Source organism: Mycteria americana, chromosome 1 (assembly GCF_035582795.1).
Source record: "Mycteria americana isolate JAX WOST 10 ecotype Jacksonville Zoo and Gardens chromosome 1, USCA_MyAme_1.0, whole genome shotgun sequence".
In the NCBI taxonomy this organism is placed as follows: Eukaryota; Metazoa; Chordata; class Aves; order Ciconiiformes; family Ciconiidae; genus Mycteria; species Mycteria americana.
This window is the reverse complement of record NC_134365.1, coordinates 135664495-135681674: the sequence shown is the minus strand read 5'-3', so window position 1 is coordinate 135681674 and position 17180 is coordinate 135664495. Positions and strand designations below refer to the sequence as shown.

General features: G+C 42.7%; 1 protein-coding gene across 3 annotated transcripts in view; it reads right to left on the bottom strand.

Annotated features, from left to right (window-relative positions):
- SH3KBP1 (SH3 domain containing kinase binding protein 1) overlaps positions 1 to 13845 on the bottom strand; it is a 234139-nt gene extending 220294 nt beyond the window's left edge. For 2 of the 3 annotated variants that reach the window (XM_075521479.1, XM_075521461.1), the window contains exon 1: positions 13267 to 13843. Coding sequence is in view for 2 of the 3 variants with exons in the window: in XM_075521461.1 (XP_075377576.1) it covers positions 13267 to 13270 (4 nt within the window). In the remaining variant the exon portion in view is untranslated. Of the gene's footprint in view, positions 1 to 13266 lie in introns of all 3 variants that reach the window. The other variant, XM_075521489.1, reaches the window with a different exon arrangement.
- Between the last annotated feature and the right edge of the window lie 3335 nt (positions 13846 to 17180).

Below are 17180 nucleotides of genomic sequence, written 5' to 3'. Positions count from 1 at the left end.
TGGCAGGGCAGGATGAGAACCTGAAAAGTCCTTGACTTTGTGTAAGGACTGCTCAGCAACAACTAAAACATCAGTGTGTTATCAACAGTCTTCTCATCCTAAATCCAAAACACAGCACTATACCAACTACTAGGAAGAAAATTATCCCAGCTGAAACCAGGACACATAGATAATCTTTGGCATTCATGTGGCTGGCAGTCTGGGAAGCACTTTTATTCCACGAATTAATTCTTCTTTTCCTGCAGGGCAAAGTGGTCCTTCTGCCTCAGACAACAAACTGCTAGAATCAGACTGTTGCTACTTGTTGTGGTTTAACCTCAGCCAGCAACTAAGCACCACACAGCCACTCACTCACAGAAAATTAACTCTATCCCAGCCGAAACCAGGACGCTATTCAAAGAGATTAACTTTACTGTAATTCACTGGTTCTATCAGCCAGAGTACTCTCAACTACAGCAGATGCTCCCAGTACACAGCGTTCACAAACAAACTTTATTAATTCACATTATTAATGTGAATTAATAATTCACATTATCATCAGGTTTGTAGATGACAATGCGCATTACATTAACCTGTAACTGAAGTAATACAGTGCCTCTTAGAGGCAAAATTGTCTTGAGAGTTGGTTCACTTGTTTTAACATTGTTGTTCCCCTCAGATACCAATGCACACAACAAGCCATCCAGAAGAAGTGGAAGACATTACATTTGGAGGGAAACATTTATCATCATCATCTTACTATGAGTTCCTGCCTCCTCCAACATCCATAAAAATAATTCAAAGTTCTGAAAAGTATAAAGGATTATACCCATTGCTGGGATAAATAGAAAAGGAGAGGATTATAACTTAAGCTAAGCAAACAAAGACAAATAATTTCCATTTGACAAACTATATATTCATAAAAACTTGTTAGTAATGCTACTCTTGCGGTTTCTAAATCACATTCTTAGACAACCAAGAAGCTAGGAAGGATATTAGTTACCTCTTCAGAACAAAAAGGAGAAAGATTACTTACAGCTAAATATAGCTAGAACTATATATAAAATTACCATTTGGCTAAATTAATGAGAATTGCTATTGAATGAATGCATCAACATAAAAAGGAAGCAGGATAGAAAAGCTGATGCCATGAAAATAACTGTTTAAGATTACTCAGAAGTACTAGTCCAGTATAATTGCCACGTGATTCTAGTCCCAAAGTTGCCTTGATAATATTTGTAGATGCTGATAGATACACACTGAGGTAGAAGGTCAAATAAATTAAAAAATTTGGAAAGCCAGGGAACAATTACCTTTTCAGTGATATGAGGTAGCATCATTTAACTCCCCAAAAAAAGAGGTTGTGGTCAACAATTTGTTCACAATCTTCATATTGTGTACTGCATAGCATTTAATTGTTAAAACTTCGGAGCTTCTAGAACAGTAACATTCACCTAGTCTCATTAAAATCAGACTAGAAGCATGTGTGTAATTATGAATACGATCTCAGACGAGCTTGGAAGATTTCTCTATAGATGCCTAAGCTGTTACTATCACCACCAATCTTTGCCAAAAGTAGCAACCCTTTTGCACAGGAGGAGGATGGGGAGAATACCACTTACTCCTCTGCATCTTAGTCACATTTGCTTGAAGTACTGATAAAGATGGGTTTACATTAAGTAACTAGACTGCAAACTGGTACACAGATACGTCCTGTTGTGGTATTCCTGCTGTTGGAAGTGGCAATTTCTGCAAGAAGAGATTGTTGGCAGCAACAGCTTGATACAGCCAAAATCCCTGGACTGTGTTACAGCCCTCTGCTGTGTAATGCCAGCTGCAGACAAATGTGGTATCTTAAAATAATTTCAAAGCTATGTCATTTTCCCTCAGTTTCATGGAATTCTATTATTATTAAGACAGCAGTTGAAAAATATTTACCCCAGCAGCAGCTCTTGTGTTCAACCTGTCAAATGTTAAGACTACAAACCAGTGCCACGTTTTAACTGATGCATTATAAACTGGACCAAAGAGATGTGTTGTACAACAGTGAGAACCTGGACTTCACGTAGAAGAGAAATAATCAGCTTTTTTCTTTTTTTCTTCTAACCCTCTTTTACATAAATCCAAGCATTTCAATCTACAAAACTTCGCATTCAGAGGAAGGTCAGGCCCAGTATGGAACTCCTCAGCAGTTTCATAACTTATAAGCCAAATGAAAGGACACTTACTATTGTGCTTCCACATACAACAGATTGTCAGGCATTATAGGAGCTATGAAAGCTATGTGTGTGCTGGGGCTCAAAGCTCTAAGTACAAGAGCTCAGACCATAGGTAATTTGCATTTCACCACTATGGTCCAATACAAGATCTACAAGCCAGCATTAAACCATCTCCACTAACCTTTAGATCATACTGAAAAACAGCCCAAAACCACCTAAGGTGTTAAAAAAAACCCTAACTTGCTCAATTATGTGAGCAACAATGGAAGGTAGGGTAGGAGTGTTTGGAGGAAGGACACATTTGATTAAAATAACACCTTTACCACCCACCAATATCATATTTTTTCTTGATTAATAATGAAGTCTCATAAGACTGCTGCTCATAATCCTTAGCAACTTGTCATCAGGTTCTTTTATTCTCCTTCAAATTGTGGTAAGAGCAATAGTGCTGAAAAAAATGCTGGTTTAGAAACAGAAATTACTGCATATAAAGATTCACAAGTTCCAGGCAACCCTTGGGCAAATAAACTTAACTAACATATTAGATAACGTGTGTTGATTCTGTGCATTAAAAAGCTTTCAAATTTCAATTTTAGAATTCAGGATGCAATTCTGGAGAAATAAGTTTTAGATGGTATCTTTAATGCCTCTGTTTTCTCAGCTCAAATCAGTTTCTGCAGGTAATTTCTTCTGAATGTCACAATAAATGGAATTCACAAACTAACAGACTTTTCTTTGCTCTTATGAACAAAAGCATTCCCACATCACAGTGATTAGCTTCTCTGTTCTGCTTTCATGGTACTTTTCAAAATCCCATGTGTCAATTAGGTCTGGGCACTTCCATTAACATTTTTTATTTTCATTTTCTCTTAGAGAAATTCTCTGGATTTTGAACAAGGCAAAGCCTTTTAGAAAGCAGAGGTTATGCTGCAAGTAGAAGACACAACTCTTCTAACATTTATCTCTGGTAGCAGGTTAAAGAACTCAAGAAATCTACTCCACCTGAAGAAACACTCACTCTCACTTCCAAGAGATCTTCTTTAATGCTTATGACTAGAATAAACCTCCAAAAAGGAGATACTACACAGAGCTCCTCCTTAGAAGAACAATCCTGAAAGCAAAAACTGATGTAAGCCAAACAAGTACATCTGAAAGCTTGTCACTGACTTTCACTGTGAGCAAGAACAGCTTGTGACCTGATGACAGCATTGCTCCAATAGGGAATTTGAGCCACTGTGTGCTGGTTGAATGAGAATGCTCAGCAGAGCTGCGTATGGAGCAAAAGCACAATCAATAGTCAGCATTTACACAGAAGAGCCCATTGCTGCATTGAGGATGCAGGGAGAAAGGGGAGGAAGCAGCAGGATGGAGCTCTGTGAAACCCAAGTAAACATAAACAGAGGCAATGAACCCTATTGTTTTATAAGCAATTATTCTTCTGACAACCTCCTCCTCCCATCCACCCCCAGTTACCAACACTGGTACTGTCTGGAACAGAACAAAGCGTGTGGACAAGGAAGCAACAATAAGACAGATTCTACTCAAGACAAGTAGAACTTCCTTGGATGCTGGCACAGAATCTTTCTATGGCATCCAGGAGGCAGGTTAAAACCATACAACCAAGAGAACTAGAGAGGACAGAGGTAACACTGTCACTGAATGTTATCTACCTTGATCACTTCTTCCAAGGCTGAACAGAAAGCTCTACTCCTCCCTCATCTAAGAAAAAGGTTCCTGGGCTCCATCCATTTGAAAAATCTTCTCATGACCTTCCCTGGTTTCCAATGATCCAAGCTCTTGGAGCTAAGGAAATCAGAAGCCAAAACTAGTCCTACATTCCATAGGGTCTAGAAAGGCAAAGAGCATTTCTTGCATTTAAGGTCTCTGCCTTGTAAGGCTGCGTTTACATCAGCTCCTTGGTTTTGGTTCTTGAGAGAGACACTTGACAGACTTGAACAGACAGAAACTCAAATACTACTTAAAATAGCAACATCCTGCTTCTAAGTTCTCCGAATTAAAAAACATTGGAACTTCAGCATTTGGCTTTGCCGATTTTCAAAAACTGTTTTTCTCCACACACCAAAGGCACCACTCTTCCATCAGAAAGTATCAAAAAGCTGGCTGGCAAAACACAATGTGCAACACGCACCTCAGCATTTACCTTTCAGGGTACCAATTCCGACTCTGAAAACACTCAGCATACTAAAGCAATAGTCTCTAAAAGACAGCCAGTCCCTCTCCTTCCTGACATGGTATTTATAGGAAACCAGCTGAAGGTTTCTTGTTTCCCTAATTTTGAAGAAAAATTTGTATAGAACCACCCACAATTTTGCTCTATTCCACACCAGATTGTCTTCAGAATTCTGTAGATCTTTGCATCTTAATATAGGGAGTTTTGAGACTGTGTAAGTGAAGTATATAGGAAAGTTTCCTAAAAAGAGAAGTAGTGCACTTGAAAGACAGATGAAAGAGAAGGAAAGATGAATTTGAAGGAAGACTGTATGAAAAGAAGAGATGACAGAACATCAGGTATCTGAACAGGAAAAAAAAAGGGGGGGGGGGGTGTGTGATGAGCATCTTTCCTAAGAAACAGGTGAGAAACAGTTGATTTATTAAAAAAACAAATTAAAAAAAATAAAAAAAACCCAACAAACAACAAAACACAACAAGGGGAAAGAAGCATACGTGCATTTCTGTAAGTAATAAGAAGAGGAGCAACTGCTTTCTGACAGAATGAGGTGAAGGAACAAGAAACACACAGGAACAAACAAGACTGTTCTCTGCACAACTGTGAACAAACTATCAAATATATTGCAGAGGAATACGTATTAATAGATCTCTCATGACTCCGGAACCAGTGCAGATAACTTTGAATTGTCAGACCGTAGTTCATCATGAACTAGATGGCATCTTATCTCAATCTTCCATGAACCACAGTCAGATAATTGAGATGTCAGCTAATCAAAAGCACTATTTATAGGTGCTTCACACACAAAAATTGTAGTCTTTAAAATAAGTAGCATGCTTACTGCAAATCAAAGTGAACAATTCTGAAAGGCAGTATGAGGTGACAGAACAAAGACCATTCAAGTTGACCACAGTGGTCAAAGTAAAACTGACAAGTATATTTCAACTGTTTTTAAATGCAGCTAAATAAAGGCATGTGATGAATGAAATGATCAGCAGATACAAGGGACTTTATATTAAAGTTTCAAAGAAAATAAAGATCTTTCCCATTTTAGAAGAGATTATTGGACGGAGGAGGAAATGGCAGCCATCCAGGCAGACGAACATTAAAACAATTGTAACAAAAGTCTACAGCAACAGTAGCGGTAAGATTTCTCTCCCAGTTGAAAGGCTGTTTCTTGTAAGAGAAAGAGTTGATCTTACTTGTACAAATTAGTTGGCTGTTCAAAGGTACATTTCATCACACAGGACACCCAGTTCAAGCCTTCAGCAGCACTCAGTCAAGCAAGGAAGAAGTCATAGAAGGTATTTTTTTCTGCTGTATTAAAACATTCCATCAATAATAGCAGTTAACTAAACTGGATTAATTATACTCAGAAATCCCTCTATTAAATACATGCTACCTCTATGATGCTGGAGCAGTTTTATACAGATAGCTAAACTTGGCTCACTATGATCAGCAAGACTCACAGACTGCTACAAAAAGAAGGAAGCAACTGAGAAGCTGGTCAAATGTGTAAGCTAACTAGCTAAAATCCAGCAAAATCCACAAAAAGTTTTAGTTCTGTGTCACTTGAAAAATTAACTATGTTGTTAAAGTTACTAACATAAATAGCTACAAAGAACACATTTCCAACATTAAGAATACAGCAATTAACAATGAAATCAAGATAAAAAATAATCTAGTATCAGACTGAGATTAATGACTGAACACTATGATCAGCTTAATGCAGCAAATGGCTTAGAATGTTAAAATGTGATCAAAGTTAAATGTTACCCGTTTCATTAAACAAAAACACAACAAAAGCACAGAAGTATCAAAATCATTCAAATCTACTAGTTGGAGCCAGTTTAAGCCATTTGACTTCAATATCAAAATATTTAAGTCTGAACCAACTCTAGATTTCAAGATTGCATAGTGATTAACCTTTTCTTTCCCACAAGCAATTTAAAAATACAGGTATAAGAAAAGCAGTTTGTAAGCTACCAAGCCAGTGCTCTCAACAACTGTTGGCAGCTTGATGGTTCCTTGAACAAAAATTAAAATTGAAGAATAAAGCGTGTGCCATTAAGGAAAAAAATATTTAATACTATGAGGGCTCACAAATTTGAAATCATCTTTTGTACTCTTCTGGAACTGGAATTTAAATTTCCATTATACCAGCAAGTGAAGTTCCACACATTGCTTGCTACCAGGCCAGCCTTCCCATGATGCACTTTTATTTGCCCAGTTAGCAGGACCATACCCTGCCTGGAAGTACTGGTGCTCACTTTCAGATGTTCAGAAATATCCATTGTCACAAACTGCTTGATCATGCACTCAAGGCGAGGCTTCTCAAGCTTAACCTTGACTAGAGGGCTTTCCTCTCTGCACCCACTTCTCCTTCCCTTCACCCAGTCATTTAAAAGCTGATGGGAACAAAGTTAGGTTCTTCTAGGATTTGGGATTTCTGTAGCAGTTGTTTGAGGGGTTTTAGCTGCTTTGTGGTTTTTTTGTTTTGGGTTGGGTTTTTGGTTGTTTTTGTTTTTTTTTTTTTTTTTTAAATCTGATAGTTTAAGCAGAAAAGTTGGATATTTGTATTCAACAAACACTGCAGTTCTGCAGTCTCGCTGAAATACAGTACCCAGACCAGTTCATGGGAAATTAAGATGGTCTTGCCTAGAGTGAAAGGTCTCTATATGATATTTTTCCATAAAGCTCTTGATGACAGTAAGGGCACATTCATAAGAAATGGCTGATGAAAAAGAAAATATCTAGGTAACCAATCTTCATCCATAAAACATTCAAATATTGTTTGTAAATAAGCACCACCACTCTTCCAAAGCAAGTCATTAATCCTTACATTTGGAAACATAAGGCCAAAGCTAAAACACATTTTTATAAATGTTCTGAATTTGACAGCAAAAAGTTTTTTAAACCTCGTCATAATGAAACCCCAAAATAAAGGCATCTTCTTCTGGACGCACTTCAGAATTTCTGGTGTGCCCTTTTACAGTGGGAAATAGACAGAAGAGCATTAACAGCTCAATAAGAGCTTGGTGAGACCTCACAGAAAGAACAGCAGGAATGAGAAAAACACTGAAAAATTAAGCTGAGCTCTTTGCCAGTTTCGTATCTGCCACAAGGAGAGCAAATTTTCAATGCTGCACAAGCCTATCACAGAAAAAAAAAAAATCCACTCTGCCAACTTCCCAGAGTATTAAAAATTTTTCTTGCCAGTAGTGAGGATGAATCAGCAATCACAGACAGAGGACATATTTGATTTAAACCTGAGATGAGAGTTCTCAAAGAATGGTTTTACATTTGGCTCCAAAATGAAAAGTTCTGTACATGTACATTTAGACTCTAATACTTCTGCTACATTTAACTAAAACCTATATGAATCTAGCTATATGGAAAGACAGTGCTACATACAAAGAGAGTCAGGCTGTCACTGGTAGCTGATACAGCATGGAATAGCACCAGCAGTTGCACTGACCTCCAAGAACTTCTTCCCACAAAACCAAAACAAACAGGAAAACACCCTGAAGTTATTTTTGTGTGTGTTTGTTTTGAGACCTCATTATCAATAAAAAGCACCAACCTGTTGCTTTGTAAATTAACAAACAAGTTTCTGGAAACTGCAAGCAGAGGACACAGCATGTCGTGGGGATTTCTGTTTTGCTGGGGGGAGGGGGGGTTGGTTTTGGTTGGTTTTTTTTGAAAGGCAGCTCACATAAATTCACTTATTACAAATTACTTGTGGGACACAAAACACTTAATTTTTAAATATGAGCAGTGTGACCACTGAAAGCAAATTAAATATTGATAGATCATTGAAGGGTTTGGGTTGGAAAGGACCTTTTAAAGATCACCTAGTCCAACCCCTCTGCCATGGGATCGAGGTGGACCTTGACTTGCAACACATGCAACAAATCTATATTGACATTTTTGAAAAAGCATTAGCTGGGGAGTTGCACACCAATACCGACTTTGGTCTTCAAATAAATGAATAGACTTAACGCTGGTTTTGGTGCGAGCTGGTTTCAATCATCAGAAGTGATTTAGCTGCACAGTATGAAAGAGTGAGAAGATAAAGGGGAACTTTTCCCTTCTGCACAATGCTTCTAATGAAATTCAAAGGCAGAGTTCAAAAGGCACCTCTTTACACTGACGCTATAAGTTAATTAGAAGTTAGGGATATTTTCCTCATATAACTGCTCAGCTTTCTATACTGCATTATCCTTGTTGCTAAAGAGAACTGTTTCAAGCACACATAATTTCTGATCCACAACTCTAGACAACTCATCATCCTAAAACAGAAGCACAGATTCTCAGCGACACCCCCATTGGAATACAAACTGCCATAAGAATGAGAACAAAGACATCCTTTCCACCCCTCATCATCCAGGATGCTCCTTTCTCTAAGCTAAAGTTATGTTAGGAACAAAGCATAGCTGAGACATCACAACAGTCATCTCACCATACAGCTTTTAGGTGGACATTACCACTGCATTCTCAAGAGTTGGTTTCTACTGATGCTTCTGAATTATCAATAATAAAAAGGGGGGAAAAACATCAACTCCATTTGCTAATAAAATCCATGACTACTGAACTGCAGTATCGCATATTCTCTCACACATAGGGACTTAAAGCTTTTATTGTGTTTCCTCTCTGTGTGAGGCAGACTGTCAGCAATTACTTTTACATTAGCTGAATTACTGAATCTTGATACTCACCTCCTCTCTTGCTCCCCTCCCCCTAATATATTCTTTCATCGTTCCTCAGCATACAGAATGTAGATATGCCCTACAGCTACTTCCTGCTTTTGCATCCAGGGAAAACATCCACTCCCTGGTCCAGGATTTTGTGTTCTGTGATTTAAAAAAACCCATAATTTTTAATGAGCTTGCTCTGTAACAGCAGTATCAGAGCAAAACAACAGCTACCATCTCTGTGGCTGTTTTCTCTCCTTTGATCCCGTCAGGGCTAACCTGCTTTCAGCACTTCAATGACCTCTAACATTTCAGACCTGAAATTTCAGCTGCTCATTTCACATTACTAAGCTCTCCTTTTTCTCCTCCTAACACATGCGTCCCTTCCCCTTCAAGTGGGGAAGGAGTCAACGCGTTATCTACAAGGTCAATGCTGATCTGCTATATGAATTCTGATACACTGCTGGTAGAATGATTACCCACAGTATTCTCAAAAAAAAGCCCTCTAACATCTAGTGAATAGCAATTACAAAAGAAACAATCTGAATAACATTACAGATAAACTGTATATATTGCATTAGTAGCAGTTTAAACAAAAATATGCATGAACTCAGCATTAATATCAAAATAAAACTGTTTCTCAAGAAAGTGTTTGAATTATTACATATTCTTCCTTAAACCTGGGCAGAAAAAACTCCTTTTCTAGCAGCTGTACCATAATTTTCTATATATGCATCTTTGATTAGCACAAAAAGGAGCAAGAATTCTGCTGGTTTAAGAAGCCATCTATTTTAAGTATCCTCTTCTTTATCACACTTTCTGATCTAAAAGCAACAGTTAATATAAAAAACAACTATAACAGAGACACTGAGAAAAGAAGAGCTACTTGAAAGGGGCAAGCAGAAGAGATACCAACATATAAAAAAGACTGCCCAATCAGAAATTATTTCCATAATCTTTTACATATACACACATATTTATACATTTTATACTTCTTGATTTCAGACCCCTATCTTGATCCATTTAGAAGGCAGCTCTGACAACCTTTTATGACAGAAATGTTATTATCTCTTGATTTCTAGGAAAAAAGCTTTGGGCTAGCTATTTTTGTATGAAATTTTACATAGGTTACTGAAAATATTTTATCATAGTTTATGAAAACTCCACTTGAACTCAGAAGGTGAAGACATTCACAGGCTATATAAATACTGTCACCAAACAACTGGAAGTCTGATCCTGAAGAGCTCCAATGCAACTGCCTTGTTGTGAGAAACAAACTTACCAGTGACAACAAAAGAATTAAAAGGAGTAACACCCCATACAAGGAGGAGACTAAAGACTGTTTACAGGTTGGGGAGGATTTTTACACAACGTTTCCTATATAAAGCCACTTTACAGCTGCTTAAAACCTTATTAAAAAAAAAATCAAAGTGAAAAAATCATGCTAATCATCTTCCTTACGATTCTTCTTTATTCACCTGAAACTGCTCAACTGTTTTCAAGGATGACAAGAATGACACATGCTATTCCTATTTAAAAAAGTCTCACAGCTATTTTGCTGAAAGGCTCCAAAATCTCTACCATTTTGGAGAGAGAACTTAAAATTTGTCCAAGAGCAGACAAGAATCACAAACACACCTACCACCTTCCGTGTGTAATTTACACAAATTCTGCTAAGCTCAAGGCTCATAAACGCTCTGTTTTACATAGGAGGGTAGAGTTAGAGTTTACCAGCTACACTCCCCAAGCCTCCCTGGGGAGGGAGTTTGCTCTCCGTTGCAGTGAGCACTCTCCAACCCACACCACAAGGCCAAGCAGAAGTTTCGATGCAAGCGCAGCTCTTGCTTGCTGGAGGTCAGTGTGGCCCCACACGCAGGAAATGTGCTCAGAGTGCTCCCTCTGTTGATGCTTCGATAAGAGAGAGGGAGAAAGAGGAAGTGGCATGTCTGAAAATAAAACATTAGGAATCTTAACAGTGTAGCAGTGTAGTACACATAAAGAATTCACCTATTCTTTTCTGCATCTAAAATGTCTTTCAAAAATGCTAACAATGTTAGAAATGTTTTTAATCAAACTCTGTTTTCATTTGATATCTCCTAGAAAGATTTTGCTTTCATACTACTCGTATCTTCACTTCCTTACACAATTTTTCTATTTGTTTTTAAACTACAGGAATCACTTACCACTTAAAGATACAAACAACAATGAAACCATATCTACCTTCCCTCCACTCCCATTTTGCAAAGAAAACTCTGGCTGAATCATAGTGATTTAGGAAAGTCGTTATCTAAATGAGCTTTAAAGAAGCCAGATGTGTACGATCATGGCCAGCCCAGGGGAGGTCAGGGTAGGTAAAAGGAAAAAAAGATAGCCTTTGCTGCTAAGTTACAGTATTCAAAAACCTTCCTAGAGTTCTATCAATGCAAGTTACTTCACTGCTCCTTTATCGCTTTCCTTAATCTTTTGTACTGTGAAGCTAAAAAAAGGCTAATATTTGGACTACAGATTAAGCAGAAATCAGAAAAGTCTTATTGTATCAAAATACAAAGTTAATAAGAAATAAATGCACCGAGAAAGGATAAGAAAACAAAAATAATATCAAACCCCCAATTTTCTGTGACATGCCCTACTGAAAACAGATTTTGCTCCGTTCAGCAGTTATAAACCCTACAGCTCGTTAGAGCACTATGTTTAAAACCTTATCTGTTGCTACAGAAGACAGAAGTTGAGAGCTGTGTTGGCTAGCAGGCAAACCAATCCTAACAGAGTCTTCTACGATGCACCCAATTAAATGTGGCGGTCTGGGATGCTGGCCTACTGTCAGCAGCATCGGAGTTCACTCGGATCAATATAGCTGAATGAGCTGCATAGGGATGAACACGTTTCAGTCTGGACTGGAGGACTAACTGAAAGTCAATAGTGAAAAGCTAGTGCTTAATCCTGTAATGTACAGTTACAGCAACTGTGCATTGCTCTGACAGTACCCCGCAAACTAATCTCGCAAAGAACAAAGGGACGATTTTTTTCCTACTATATTCCCAGCGTCACTGTATTACAACAAGTAAAACTGTGTAAAATGTCTGCCCACGTAACGCGTGATATTTAGTTGTTTTAGTGATACTGCTCTCAGGTTCCCCCACAGTCCAACAGTATTTCCGCTACCGCGAGCAAAACGGGCAGCTGGCGGCCCCAGGACATCTAAACGCCGGTACTTCGAAGCACCGTTCGCCGCTGCCTTCAGACGCCGGTCGGTGGGTACACCCAGGACTGCCTACCAACAGCTGACGGTTTCTTTTGTTCCCTCCGATCCGTCATTATCCGCCGGGCACCGTGCTGGGCAGAGGGAGCCGCAGGCCTGCGCCCCTCCAGCGGACGCCCCAGGGCGCATCGCTCAGCCAGCCCGCGCCTGGCACCGCTGCTGCCGCCGCCTCGCCCCGCATAATGGCACAATTCATCCCCCATCCTCCCGCTGCCCACGCCTCCCTCGCCGCACAGGTAGCGGGCGCTGCCCACCCCGGGCCGGGCAAGCAGGCGCAGCCTCTTCCCGAAGTCCGCGGGAGCCACCTCACGGGCAGCGGCTGCCGAGCGCAACCGCCCCCCGCGCAACGGCTCCAACGACCCCCGCGCAACGGCCCCAACGGCCGCCCCCTTCTGGCGGGGCGGGGCGGTACGGCACGTCCCCACAGCCCACCCCGCGCCCTCCCTCAGCTCTCCCCGCCGGCAGCCCCTCGGCCGGAGGAGCGCAACCTGCGCGCCCAGGCCGGAGGCATCCCCCCCCCTCTCTCCGCCCGGCCCGGCACCACCGCACCCCGGGCTGCCCGGGGGTGGCTGTGCCCGGCGGGAAGGCGGCGAGGCCGGCCAGCCGGCGCACGGGAGGGCTTGTAGCCCTGTCAGCCCCGCTCGGGATCACCCACCGCGGCAGCCCCGAGGGGCGCCCGGCCCTCGCCCCGCCACCGCAAACCTCGATCTCTCTGCCTGTCACATGAAAACAATTATTGACTCGGCCGGGGGAGGGGGAGGAGAAGTTAAAAGCCATGAGGCGGAGGAGCGGAGACTGGTGGCGGCCAGCTCCCTCCCCGCCGCCCCCGGCCCTCCGTCGCGGCGGAGGCACGCACCCCACCCGCCGGGCGGGAGCCCCAGCCGGCCCCCCAGCACCGCCAACTCAGAGCCGGCGGCTTGAACTCACCCATTTATGTCGAGCTGGGCTTTGCCTGGCGGCGGAAACAGGCTGAAAGTTTGCGGCGGCTGGCCACGACGAAGGGGGCGAGAGACAGCCCGAGCCGCCGCCACGGGAAGGAGAAGAGGCTGCCGACAGAGCCGCTCCCTCCTCCGGCGGCCGCCGCTCTCAGCACCCGCTGCAGCCGGGCTGCATTCTGCGTCCTGCTAGCAGCACCTCGGCTTCCCTCAGCATATGTATTCGTATGTATTAAAAAAAAAAAAAAATCAGGTGAGAGAAAGGGGCTCAGCCTTCAGCTCCTGCCAGCCACCTGGGTCCCCGCTGCCACCGGGCAGAGCAGCCCGGGAGAAAGCACGGCCGAGCCCGCGCCCCTAGAGGCGCCTGCTGCCGAGCCACGGGGGCGGGCGTCTTCCCCCGCCGGCCGGTACGTGCGGCAGGGCGAGGGTGCGAGGAGCAGCTGGGTCTCCCCGCCGCGGGCTGCTGCTGCTGCTGCTGCTGCTGGAGCGAGCGGCGCGGCGCGGCTCGGCGCTGCGGGAAGTGTCGCGAGACTGCGCCAGAGCCGCTGCGCCGCCTCGGGCCGCCGGGAGCGGCGGCGGCAGCAGCAGGGGAAGGAGGGCGGGGAGGAAGGAAGCGGAGCGGCGGTCCCCAGCGGGGGCAGGGTCGGGGGAGAGGGGTGCGGCGGCGCGCCAGGCCCGCCTCGCCCGGCAGGGGGAAGCGGGTGGCTCCCTCCCAGGCCAGGAAGCCTCAGCCAGGCACGGGGAGGCACCGGGCGCTCGGGCAGCGCAGGGGAGGGGAAGGGGCTCGCCTCATTTCGGTGCTGGGGGAGGAAGGAGGACACCGGGCACCGTCTGTGGGAGCGGGGGGCCCCGCGGCGGGACAGGCGGGTACCTCGGATTCCTGCCAGCCACCTTCCCCGTCCACGGACGCCCCCCGGGGAGCCGTTACCTGCTGCAGGCCGTGCCCGGTCCTGCCCCCCGGCCTCTGCCTTCAGGGTGACTAGGAAAGGCAACGGCAGTTCCGCAGGTGCCCCTCGTCGCGCCGCGTCTCTTCCCCGGCCCTGGGGGAAGCGGGGGTAGGGGAGCTGCCACGCTCCCCCCCCACCCTTTACAGGTTTGGCTCTGGAGGCCGGGGCGGGGTGAAAGGAAGAAAAGGAAGACAAAAAGATCAGATGAAGAGGGGCTTTGTTGTTGGTGGTGGTGGTGTTTCGGAAAAAAGAGCAGAGTCGCACATGAGCAGCTGATTGTTCCTTTCAGATATTGCAGGAAGATGTGAAACGCATACTACAATAAAACGGAGCGAAAGAGAGAGGAGTTCACATAGATCAGTAACATTTCTGGACAGAAAGGTACCTAATGAGGCCAGGGAGCCGCCTTCACAGGCAAGTCTTCTCACAGGCAAAGACCCTTGGAAAAATACTATAGTAGTAGCAGAGGGGAAGAGCAGATTAAAAACTAAATAATCTGGTATAAAAGATAAAGTACAGGTAACATCTTTTACAGCACAAGCTCCTTCAATATTAATGAAAGGTTAAGAAAAAAGCCTGTTCAAACCTCAGGTAGTTAATTTGGGTATGAAGACAAAACTGCCAGTAACATAAGTGGCAAGATTTTTGTACTCCTCCTCCCCCTGCTCCCTCCCAAGTACAAGAGTTTATTTTGAAAAAAGTTTTTTGGAGGTTATAAATGTGTAAAAGAATAAAAGTCTTTCCAGGTGGCATCCTTGGCTATGAAAATCCACATTTTTGAAACTGTGACAATGGTGAACTGTTTGAGAGGCTTACGTATTTAGACAGAATTCCTAATTCTTGACTTATTAATTTATTTTTTAAAGAAAACTTTAACCACAGCTATGAAAACTTGCTTTCAAGTTACTGATTTACGTGCTGTAGCAGCAATGGAACATCAGGACTAATGCAGGTAGTCTTTTCTAATTCTAATCTTTTGCAAAAAATTAGTTATTGTGATACAATAAGCCTTCAGAGATAATACTCAATTTTAAAAAAAAGTTTTCAAACATAACTAAAAAAGGAAAGTAAGTTCAATTATGAAAAGGAATACAATGGAAATAGGCTGGATGTAGGTGTAGACGGCCTCCAGTTCAGTGTTTCACTTAAAAGTCAAAGACTTGAACCACCTCAGTATTGTTTTCAAGAATGCTGGGACACCAAGTCACAAACCACTGACAGAGTTCCAAGACTGGGGGGAGAGGGAGAGAATTGAAGAGAACGCATTTTATCTTTATACATACACAGAACATCTTTTAGCCAGTCACATGCTACCAGAAACCCAATATTCCCTCATTCATACACACCTTAATAAAACAATGCTGGTTTCTATTATCCACAATTCCTCATTGCAGAAGGGCATTTGACCTCTATTACCTGAAAAATTTACAGGGTTAATTCTGGGAAATTATCAGAATGAGAAGTAGCAGCTGTTACTTAAGCATTATGACAAGCTAGCTGAAATTGTCAAGTCAATCAGAACAAAATAACATGTCAAACTAAGTAGAATTGATGCAATCAGGTTTGAGAAGAATGAAGATACTTCTTTTGTTAGCATCGTAATTTGCTATGAAGTTTGGCTTTCCAGTGCTCCAGCTGTGTAGTTTAAGATGGAGTAAATGGTATAACTGAATAATTTAGCTTGGTACATACCAATAGCACTGTTCCTATAAGAACTCTTCAGGGCTGGTAGTAAAACCGATAAGGAATAACACAAAGTAGTTATGCCACAACATCAGTGTTACAATGCATAGGAGAAAGCAAATTTGATGGCCATCTCAAACAGATTCCCAGTTTCAACTACCACTAACAATTAACATATAGGAATTTCTTGGCTTTCCCAAGTGAAGCAGTAACACAGTACAGCAGGTTGTCCTTTCCATAAAGTGGGAAAAACTCACTGTAAACTGGGGGGAGCACTGTCATAGTACCTCCAAGACTTAGCTCCCCATTGTTGCTAAGCCAAAGAATTTCTATAGGACTGATCTTGTGTTCCTGTAAAGCCTATGTCAATATGGGCACCTCTCAGCTGGGGCTTCAAAGCAACACTGCAATATATGTGGATTATTTGGATACCTTACCTTTGTTGAATGAATACCCTGTAGAGATCATTATGGCATATAGAAAAGAAACTTCTCTTTACCTGTGTCACATTTAACCCCAGCCAGCAACTAAGCCCCACACAGCCGCTTGCTCACTCCCCCCTGGTGGGATGGGGGAGAGAATTGGAAGGGTAAAAGAGAGAAAACTCATGAGCTGAGATAAAGACAGTTTAATAGCTAAAGCAAAAGCTGTGCACACAAGCAAAGCAAAGCAAGGGATTCCTTCACTCCTTCCCATGGGCAGGCAGGTGTTCAGCCATCTCCAGGAAAGCAGGGCTCCATCACATGTAATGGTTACTTGGGAAGACAAAACACCATCACTCTGAACATTCTCCCCCCCTTCTTCCCCCAGCTGTATATACTGGGCATGACGCCATATGGTCTGGGATATCCCTTTGGTCAGCTGGGGTCAGCTGTCCCAGCTGCGTCCCCTCCCAACTCCTTGTGCACCCCCAGCCTACTCACTGGTGGGGTGGTGAGAGAAGCAGAAGAGGCCTTGACTCTGTGTCAGCACTGCTCAGCAGTAACAAAAACATCCCTGTGTTATCAACACTGTTTTGTGTTCATACTGTTCCAAAACATAGCCCTGTACTAGCTACTGGGAAGAAAATTAACTCTATCCCAGCCAAAGCCAGCACAACCTCTTAAGGAACTGCTTAAAAAAGCTGAAGAGATGTTTCTAAAATGGTATCAATGAAAATTCGCAACTTTTATCTAAACTGACATGCACTTCAGAACATGATCAGCCACATGCACTTCTGAAGACAGTAGTCAAATAGTTGAGAAGCATTATTATTATGTGCTCCCAAGTATCATTT